Genomic DNA, 10,678 nt, shown 5'->3' with positions numbered 1-10,678 from the left:
ACGGAATATGCGCGATATAAGACTCATTGATTGATTGATTGATAATGTGACGTCTTCAAATGACGAAATGTTAAAGTTTCTACCACAGACATACACACGCACGCACGCACGCACATACGCACGCACGCACGCACGCACAGACAGACAAAGTTACGATCGCATAGGCTACACTTACGTGAGCCAAAAAGCACTTCCGGGGGCTTGCTTACATGGACCATAGATGCGGGGAGGAGTAGGCCTGGGATGGGGGTTGGGGGCTGGGTGGTAGCTGGTGTGCAGCGGTGCGGAGAAAAAAGTGTGTGCGTGACACCATAGATTTTTTTCCTGTTGATGAATTTCGCCTGTCAAACTTGACATTTTCTACAGGATATTAGAACACTACAAACGCTCTCCCCACCAAGCTCCGACGCACTCACTAACACTTCGCTTTATTGCAGCAAATGGACAAATAATAACCCGCTGGAACATACGCTCGAGTGTTTTCTGCAGACAATGGACATATAAGTGCTCTTGCCCTGGAAACAATCTTTACGACGAGGAAAATGGGTAGCGGTGGACTCATTAGCCATGTAATATAACCAAACACTATAATGTTTTGAAGGGTTTTAATATGGCGAAACACGGTTTCATGTTACGTTACACGAACACAATGGAGACTTTCCGGAGGATATGAAAATTACAGGTGCAGTCTCACCTGTATTCTCCTTGCCTCTTCAACGAGAGAAAGGCCGTTTTTATTATTACAAATTGAACACACACAAATATTGTAGATCGAAAACAGATACAGCATGGGTAGAGAAAATGTCACCGTAGGAGGAGAATATTACTTGATGGCCACTCAACCGTTTCGTGATGTGCATGATTACGAGGGTAAAGGGTCAGCAAGAGGCAGACTTGACGGTGCTGTTGTTAACACTTTGCCCCGAACCCTCGTATGTCTCGTATATATAGGGTAAACGGGAGCGAGTTTCGTTTCGACATCGACTGAGCATCGACTGTGCTGTAGATCCAGGTTTTGTGAAAGTTGTTCACTGGAGAGGAACGGCAATTAGCAAATATGTTGTGGTTTCTGAGCTTGCTGCTGGTTCTGTTGGGATGCCTGGGTAAGTCTGTAGTTAAGAAATGACTTTTGTTGTTGTTGTCTGATTGTCTGTTTGTGTGCCTGTTTTTGTTTTTGTTTGTGTAGGTTTGTTCTAGTCTTTGTATCGTCCTCTCCCTTCACTTCCTTTCTTAACCCTTGTTTTCTTAATTTATATAATTTTGTTTTATCAAAACTGCTTGCAGAAAAAAATAGATCAAGTAAGTCGGACATTTTTGCTTAGTAACATAAACCTCAAGCTCCAAAATTAAGCAACCTTTTTCTTTAAACAATGCATTTATTAACTTTGATTAACTTTATTCAATTAGCTGTGTCAACGGCATCCATCCAAAGCGTGGCTATAATGATGGCTTCCTCTGAGAACAGATTCACGATCTTCACGTGTAAAACTCGACGTCAACACAGCTCAGTTTCACCAAAGGGCTCACTATAGCAAAATACACGTTTTTGGTCATCACTTTTTGACAATCGCTAAAACAATCAGAAATGGCACGGCATGGCAACAACTAAATCATTGAGGCGGTTCATGGTTTGAAGTGTATTTTTGAGGCAGGGCGGTGTGTCTGTGAGCTGCTGTCTATACATCTTCCTAAACAACGATATCGTTATTCGGATAGTTGCTTAGTACGGATTTCAAAAATTCCCCCAAAATGAAGATAGAAACGTCACTAGTTGAAAAATCATTCTGTGTGTAAGGAGACTTAGTTTGCACCCGAAAATCCGCCTTATTGGTTGTTTAAGGCCACAGCAATGTCAGAAAGTGTATGGATGGAGTCCCGCGTAACGTCATCGACCTTTCTAGGAAAGCTACTCTTGCCTAGGACTTTACACTTGAGGACGATGACTTCAGGAATGATAATGCAGGAAAAGTTGGGCCCTATAACTAAACCACCATGGACGAGCGAGCAGGCCGATATCTTAATCTGGCTGTTGATCAATCACATCGAGTGTATTTGCCTCGGCGGGACCTACCGTAAACGACAACCAGTTCTAAACAGACCAGTCACACTGTTCTGCCTCCACGTTCGTTCGAAAACTCAACAACAAATTAAACTGTGCGCAGATAGTGTCACCATTTTAATTGACTTGATACTTGCGTCTCCTGCGTCATGCGTCATGCGGTGAAAAACTGGAAAAAAAATAAAATAACGTAAGACCAACAAGAGGCGAAGCCTTCAAGGCTCCCGTAAGAAATCAACAAACAGTAACATAACACAAACTCACTCACTCCGTAACACACACACACACACACACACACACACACACACACACACACACACACACACACACACACACACACACACACACAGTTAAAACTAACGCATCATATCAACTCCATGTATAATTTTCAAAAGAAGGCAAACAGATAAAATGACTAGGGTAATAGGTTAGGTACCTGCCATGTGGGCACTTTTTCCACTGCTGTCCTCAGTCCTATACTTTTCATCAAGACTTGTCACCATGCCGAGTAGATCTAAATTCGGAAGTCTTCATGTGGCTGAGGCGTTATGAGAGTGGGAGACACTAGATCTGTCTCTGAACTTACCGGGATACGGCTGCAAGATCGACACTGACTGCCGCGCTTTCCGAACAGCTCTTCCTCGCGTGGACATTGGAAACACGCTGTGCAGATCAAATTGTAGGAAATCTCCCTTTGGTATCTTCTTTATTTACTTTTCTGGAGCTTAGAAACCGAACAACATGAAATCGTCTTCCCCGGCGAATCGGCGAGGTGAGAACTGGACCACAATCCTTCGCGCGACCCCTGACCTGATCTTGACACCTGACCTGCCGTCTGCATGCCAAACACGACACAAACCAGTCAACTGCTTGTACCCCTTCAAAACCCCCCACCACCCGTTTTCTTTGGATACACGCTTTAACTACACATATGCCGACACAATGTTGATCATTGCTTCAATAATTTGAAGATGGTGCTTGAAAATTAACCACGTGAAATGAGTATTTCGGTGTTTAGCCAAAAATGTTAAAGTTTCTACCACAGACATACACACATACATACATACGCACGCACGCACGCACGCACAGACAGACAGAGTTTACCATCGCATAGGCTACACTTACGTGAGCCAAAAAGCTATTTGCAAAAAAAAAGTCCGTACCACGGAACCACACACCAATAAACAAAACTACACTGTTCCCGACCTACTAAGCATCCAAATATCGGAGCACGGAAAATGAAAATGAACAAAAAGCATAGAGCACGCTGTGCCAATAAACCCCCAAAATAAACCAACCACACGCATTCCACTCTACCTCACACAAGCAAATTATAGAACAAAAACCTCAAATAAACTTTCAGAAATAAACCATCTAGGGCGCACATTAAACTGGAGATATTTCAGAATTAAGCTTTAGAAAGTGTTTTCTGTTTGCGTAGGCTATGATATGAAGTGTCCGTTCGATATGATGCCTTTTTCAGCACATCGGAGCCACGATTCACTGGCGATGGCCTGCAGTGATCGCTAAGCACGCGCGTTTCACAAGCTCCCGTGACTTCAAACGAAACTTACGTGAACTCAGGCAAAACACGTTGTTGGCTATCACTTTGGGGCAAGCGATCATTGCTGCAACAAATCGTAAACTCCGATGTGTATATTTTCGAAAGAAATGGGGTGATATCGACAGGACACTGCACAGCATACACATCGGAGACAATTATTCGCTGCGATCTTGGTTTTAACTGGCCTACCACGTGTAATTGTAATCGGGGGAAAACTCTTCCACAACGCCTGAACATCCTAAAAGAGTTATTTTCGGAAAACGTCTTTTGGATGACGTTAAATACCTAATAATAGCGTGCTGCTCAGTTAGACGTGGGTGAAGTTCTCTACTACTCTCCTTTCTGGTTTACGTCCAAGTAGGCGCGTTGGTCTACACAATTACGAGCTAGCTTCCAGAAAATAGTTGACAAAGCATAGCTTCTGATAGACTGTTACCAAAATAGTTAATTGACAATGATTATGTACAATGCTATATCATGGAAATGTTATTGAACTTATCAATCAATGTATTGTTCTCTTAACTATTCTAAATAAGTATTTGGTATATAGATATTTCTGTACGTATATAAATACAAATCATTGTACACCAGTATTGTACAAATGAGAGACTCCGGTAGGCTCAGGGTGTAAAGGATAGGGGGATAACTTGTGCCGCGCGATTAATTGGTCCACCGCCAGTTCTCTAAAAAAATCGCTGATGGAAAGCTCTACCAGGTTATGGAACAAACGGGCACTTTGACTGGCTGACATTTGCTGGCAAAAATATGGCTTCAAAAAGAGGCAAAGTTTGAATAGAATGGGCCGAATCCGGAACTCAAACTGTTAAAGAGTAGCGAATTCATGCAGTGGGCGATTGGAGGATAGTCCCTACTGTGAGGCTTCCGTGTGCATGTTGAGTTTTAATTGTCCTCTGAAAATAAATGTTAGAGCATTGTGTTGTGTGTTTTTACATTTAGTCAAGTTTTGACTACATGTTTTAACATAGAGGGGGAATCGAGACGAGGGTCGTGGTGTATGTGTGTCTGTGTGTGTGTGTGTGTGTGTGTGTGTGTGTGTGTGTGTGTGTGTGTGTGTGTGTGTGTGTGTGTGTGTGTGTTTGTGTGTGTAGAGCGATTCAGAGTAAACTACTGGACCGATCTTTATGAAATTTGACATGAGAGTTCCTGGGTATGATATCCCTAGAAATTTTTTCATTTTTTGGATAAATGTCTTTGATGACGTCATATCCGGCTTTTTGTAAAAGTTGAGGCGGCAGTGTCACACGCTCATTTTTCAATCAAATTGATTGAAATTTTGCCCAAGCAATCTTCGACGAAGGCCGGACTTTGGTATTGCATTTCAGCTTGAAGGCTTAAAAATTAATTAATGACTTTGGTCATTAAAGGTTCTTGTCTACATTTTTATACCGAAATCGCCATTTGACTATTCGTCGTCACTTACTGGGAAGCCGTTCACGGAACAAGATGTTTTAGGATAGATAGATTTTTTTGCTCTGTTCCGGGGCCCAGTGTTTTCTGCCAGCCTCCAGTTTTGTTTTAAGTTATTTTGTAGTTCAGGTTCAGTTGCTCGCCTTGAGTCTGTTTTAGATTATTGATGCTGTCAAAGGCGAGTATCCATTTCTGACTATGTTTCTTTATTTACCGAATTCGTGTAATTTTAGTTTTGAATCTTTGTCTTCTGTCCGTTTCTGTGTCTTCTGTCCGTTTCTGTGTCTTCTGTCCGTTTCTTTGTCTTCTGTCCGTTTCTGTGTCTTCTGTCCGTTTCTTTGTCTTCTGTCCGTTTCTGTGTCTTCTGTCCGTTTCTTTGTCTTCTGTCCGTTTCTGTGTCTTCTTTCCGTTTCTTTGTCTTCTTTCCGTCTCTGTGTCTTCTGTCCGTTTCTTTGTCTTCTTTCCGTTTCTGTGTCCTACGTTTATTCTATGTAGGGTTTTTCTAACATATTTTTGTCTTGGTGATTTTTTATTGATTTGCCGCCATCTTGTTTCGGCCGCCATTTTGTCGTCCATCTTTGATGTTTATGTTTTTAGGACACCTTTGTTTATGTTTTTAGGACACCTTTGATGTTTAGTTTGATGTTTCGAATTCTAAGTTTAGTTTTTTCTTTTCTATCAGTTTCCACCGCTCCGCGCTTCTCGCTCACCGCTCCGCGCTTCTCGCTCACCGCTCCGCGCTTCTCGCTCCATGCTCCACGCTTCACACTCTACTGTTCTGCACTCTCACTAAGCTAGTTCTTTCTACTTCACATTTTAGCTTTAATTCGCTTTCTAAACTTAGATTAGTTTTTCCGCCACGCTCCTATATAGGTTACTTAGCCTCTCCATAGATTTATGTTTAGCCTTTTATATATTGATATTATGAGCTGATTCCGAATTACTATGACATCGACATATTCACAATAAACTTTAATTAATGTTCCAATTCTAGTGTTCGTTTTGTTTTGTGAGCGCGTCGGTTCTTTATAGCACCAAAATTACATCCTCCAGAATTTATATAAGCCATCACAAAATCTTACAGCTACTCAAGGGCCCGGTAGCTCAGTTGGTAGAGCACTGGACTTGTGATCGGAAGGTCGCAGGTTCGAATTCGGGCCGGGACGGACACGGGTCAACTTTATGTGCAGACCCAGAGACGGAAGCCATGTCCCACCCCCGTGTCATCACAATGGCACGTAAAAGACCTTGGTCATTCTGCCATAAGTGCAGGTGGCTGAATACACCTAAACACGCAGACACCTGGGTAGCGCGACTCCGTTGCTGCTAGCTTTCCACTGGGAGGAAGCGACCCGAATTTCCCAGCGATGGGACAATAAAGCAATGAAAATGAAAAATGAAAAAGAAAGAAAGAAATGAAATAAAATGCAGAGTCTATTATCTACAAATATCAACAATACACCCCCTTTCGATCAGGAAAGACGAAGCCAGTGTAGCCGTTTGAAAATTCATTGTAGTATTCCAGCGTAGTACTCATAGTAGGATATCCCTATTTGGAAAATGCCAAGCGCAAAACTCCTCTCAAATCCCGTGCATTTCGTGCGTTTAAAAAAAAAGCGTGGACAGCGCTCCAGTGTCAAACTGTTGCTGCACTTGTTTGGGCGTGGCTATAAGCATAGGGACATGAATTTGATTGGTCAGTATTTTTTAGGCAAAGCACATGTTCTCAGCAAACAGAAAACAAAATATTGGAAGCGTGAGTCACGCTACCCAAAAATAAAATCATTTTTTACATATATTTTTTTTTCTATAACTTTTTTTCCCCATGGTTCATTCATCATCTGACATAAGTTTTTAGCGAAATCTAACCATAAGATTATTGAAAAAAAGCAAAATTGTAGACGACCACCTTTAAAAATCTGAAAATTGTAATAATTTTTTGGTATTATAAAACGTTTCAAAATTACGTTCATCTTATTCTTCATCATTTTCTGATTCCAAAAACATATAAATATGTTATATTCGGATTAAAAACAAGCTCTGAAAATTTAAAATATAAAAATTATGATCAAAATTAAATTTCCGAAATCGATTTAAAAACAATTTCATCTTATTCCTTGTCGGTTCCTGATTCCAAAAACATATAGATATGATATGTTTGGATTAAAAACACGCTCAGAAAGTTATAACGAAGAGAGGTACAGAAAAGCGTGCTATGCAGCACAGCGAAACCACTACCGCGCTATACAGGCTCGTCAGTTTCACTGCGTTTTGCACGAGCGGCGGACTACGGTCATTGTGAAAAAATGCAATGCGTTCAGTTTCATTCTGTGAGTTCCACAGCTTGACTAAATGTAGTAATTTCGCCTTACGCGACTTGTTCCTGTTTCTGTATGATTCATTGAGGAATAAAATTTCTATTTGTAAATTCATTGATCGATATTTCTATCACCAGTGTTTTTTTATTAATCAATTAATTGATTCATCAATTATAATTGACTTGCTAATTTGTCAATTAATTATTTACTTAATTCACTGAACTATTGAATGATTTATCAATTTCATGATTTATGAACTCATAGACTCATTGATTTCTTTCTTTTTGTTTTTCTCTCAAAGGAAACGACTTGAGTTGATTTCGTTATTTTTCCCCTTTCACACCCCCCCCCCCCCCCCCCCCCCCTTATGAATGTGTATTACTTTTAGTCTGTATGCCTGTGCCCTTGACATCATCCAACCACTTCTCTCCCCTTTCATTCATTTCCGTTCCCAGAGTTCCTTCCCCTTTTTGCGTGTTTCACCTCCATTTTCTTTCAAACCTAGTTCGTTCCGTGTTGCGTCTGCTTTTTGTTGTCTTTTGTGTTCTTGTTTTTCCTGATGAAGCTTCCAGAAGCGAAAATTCGTTGTCGTCTTGTATCCGGTCTTTGTATCGGTGAGTACAGTAATCCTTTGTTTTTTAACTTCGTTATTTGTGTTTTTACTCTCTGAAAGGAAACGACATGAGAGTGAACGGTGCTCAGAGTTATCGAAAAGGGAAGGCAACAGAAACGCACAGCTGCCATTACGTGAGGCAAGTTTCTGACTCCATGCGTAGCCCCGAGGAGATGCGACCAGACGGGTTGAACAGCACGTTTTACAAAAAATACACCGAAGCCTATGGCATACCTATTCTTGGTGAGTACGTTTGCTCTTTACGTTTATGTGTCGTTGGTTAGGGGTGAGTGGGTCGGAAAGGGGGTAGCGTTTGCAGCAGTGGAGGGGGGGGGGGGGGTTGAGGTTGTGTGTGTTTGTTTGAGTGTGTGTGTGCATTTGTGTGTGTGTGTGTGTGTGTGTAGGGGGAGGGGTTGGGGGGAAGCAGTGCTGGCAGACGTGAGTGAGGTGGGTGAGTATGTCACTGTGTGTGACTAGGCGCGCGCGCGCGCGCGTGCTTGCATTCGTGCATTCGTGCGTGCGTGCGTGCGTGCGTGCGTGCGTGCGGAGGTGCGTGCGTGCGTGCGGAGGGTGGGTGGGTGGGTGGGGGTGTTTATAGGTCCAGACATCATTCTGTCTGTCTTTAATTTTTTATTTTTTATTTTTTAGTCTGTCTTCTTGTCTGTCTGTGTCTGAAAAGACAGACAGATGTCTAGACATATAGGCTGTGCTCTCTTTTTTTCCCTCCTTTTTTAACGCAATTTAACCACATCACCACATCATCAAAACCAACACTTTTCTTACCTCAACATCAACCAGGTTCAAACAAAGTGTCGGACGACGCCCTGAAGAGAGCATGTTACACAGTCAGGTATCTCTTCGCCGGTCATTCCGGAGTCCGCAACACATTTTACAAGCTCGGAGGTCGCTTCGCCATTATGGCCGAAACGGAAGTGACGTTGGATGTCCCCGAACACAGCAAAATGGGGTCGATCTGGAATACCCGTGCTCGCGGTCTTGGTGGAACTCTTCCTACCCCCTTAACCACTGGAGCGGAGGAGAACCTTCTGTGTACAAAGTAAGAGAGGGGCTGGCTGGCTGGATGGATGGATGGATGGATGAATGGATGAATGGAAGGAGGGCCCGGTAGCTCAGTTGGTAGAGCACTTGACTTGTGATCCGCGGGTCGCGGGTTCGAATCCAGGCCGGGACGGATACGAGTGAGCTTAATGTGCAGACTCAGAGACGGTATCCATTTTTCACCCCCGTACGTGTCACCACTGTGGCACGTAAAAGGCATCGGTAATTCTGCCATAAGTGCAGGTGGCAAATTACACCAAAACACGCACACACCTGGACAGCGCGACTCTGTTACTACTAGTTTTTCACTGAGAGGAAGCGACCCGAATTTCCTAGCGATTCGACAATTAAGTAATGAAAATGGAAAAAAAAATGAAATGACAGATTGGGAGGGAGGAAGGGATCACAGGATTAGCAAGATTGCGGAGGAAAACAAATATGTGCAGATCGTTAGATAGGGGATGGATGCATGGATCAGTTGATTGACAGAAAGGTGGAGGGACCTATGGACGGAGAGAGAGAGGGAGAAAAGTTGGATGGAAGGAAGTGATTAATTCGCAAGAATTTGGGTAGCGTTTTTGGCAAAACTTTAGGCAACATTAGTCGCAAGATATTTTGCGAGATTTATTGGAGAATGTGTTGTATATGTCATCTGATTCTTTACCTGTCTACACCTCTTTCCGCTGATATTGTTGATTTAAATTTTTACTTTGTCTTGTTTATTTTTAGCGTGATATACAAAAAGGGTCCCTGCCTGAACGTTATCACATTTAGAGGGTCACCTAGAATCCATCCTGATTGGTCAAAAAGCCATATGGGGCGCTGAATTGGTAATAAAAGCGTTTATGTTGATGATGTGGGAAAGAAATAATCATTCATCAAGAACCGTTTCAGGATATAACTGAAGGTTTACAAAAAGAAACGGGTACAGCTAGTGTTGTTTATATAATTGCAGTCATATTTTCGAATGAATGTGTCCATTGGACAGTCTTTCTCCCCATCCTCAGAGCACTGACCCTTTTCTTATCTATATCTCCAGGACTGATAGGTATCCAAAGGAAGACATCTTTCTCCACGAAGCAGCTCATGCTGTAGATCTTATAGCTGCAAGAATAGCCATTCCTACTTTTCTGAAGGCCAAAGAAGATGCCTTCAAGAACGCAAAGGCCAAGGGATTGTGGGACAACACATACGCTATGACCAACTCTGTCGAATATTTTGTGAGTAGCTTTTGAGACATAAATTAATTTGTTTGGCTGCGTTTCTTTGTGCAAGGGGACAAGATTTGTAACTTCTTAAATGCAGATCAAGGGTTTTAACACACATATTCAAGTATAAGGTGTGAAACAATATCAGCTTTTTTAATCTTCTTCATTTTATTGTGACTGTTCTTTCCAGACCAAGAATCGGCTCTTCTATTCCATCTCTTCTACCCGCTATCATCTCACAGTCTGTTCTATCCAGATCAAAACTGCTGTGCTATTCTATCGCTTCTACCCACTATCATCTCACAGTCTGTTTTATCTGTTCTACCCACCTTCTTCTCACAGTCTGTTCTATCCCGACCCAAAACTGCTGTGCTATTCTATCGCTTCTACCCACTATCTTCTCACAGTCTGTTTTATCCCGACCCAAAA

General features: G+C 42.2%; 1 protein-coding gene across 1 annotated transcript; it reads left to right on the top strand.

Moving 5' to 3' along the window:
• The first annotated feature begins 939 nt into the window (after positions 1–939).
• On the top strand, positions 940–10,291 carry LOC138983581 (uncharacterized). Its single transcript, XM_070356856.1, has 4 exons — positions 940–1,103; positions 8,043–8,225; positions 8,781–9,039; positions 10,081–10,291. The coding sequence occupies exons 1-4, from the start codon at positions 1,058–1,060 to the stop codon at positions 10,274–10,276; spliced, it is 684 nt and encodes a 227-aa protein (XP_070212957.1). The 5' UTR covers positions 940–1,057; the 3' UTR covers positions 10,277–10,291.
• Positions 10,292–10,678: the final 387 nt, after the last annotated feature.

This window comes from Littorina saxatilis, linkage group LG13 (genome assembly GCF_037325665.1).
Source record: "Littorina saxatilis isolate snail1 linkage group LG13, US_GU_Lsax_2.0, whole genome shotgun sequence".
Classification (NCBI taxonomy): Eukaryota; Metazoa; Mollusca; class Gastropoda; order Littorinimorpha; family Littorinidae; genus Littorina; species Littorina saxatilis.
This window is presented reverse-complemented; position numbering and strand designations above follow the sequence as displayed.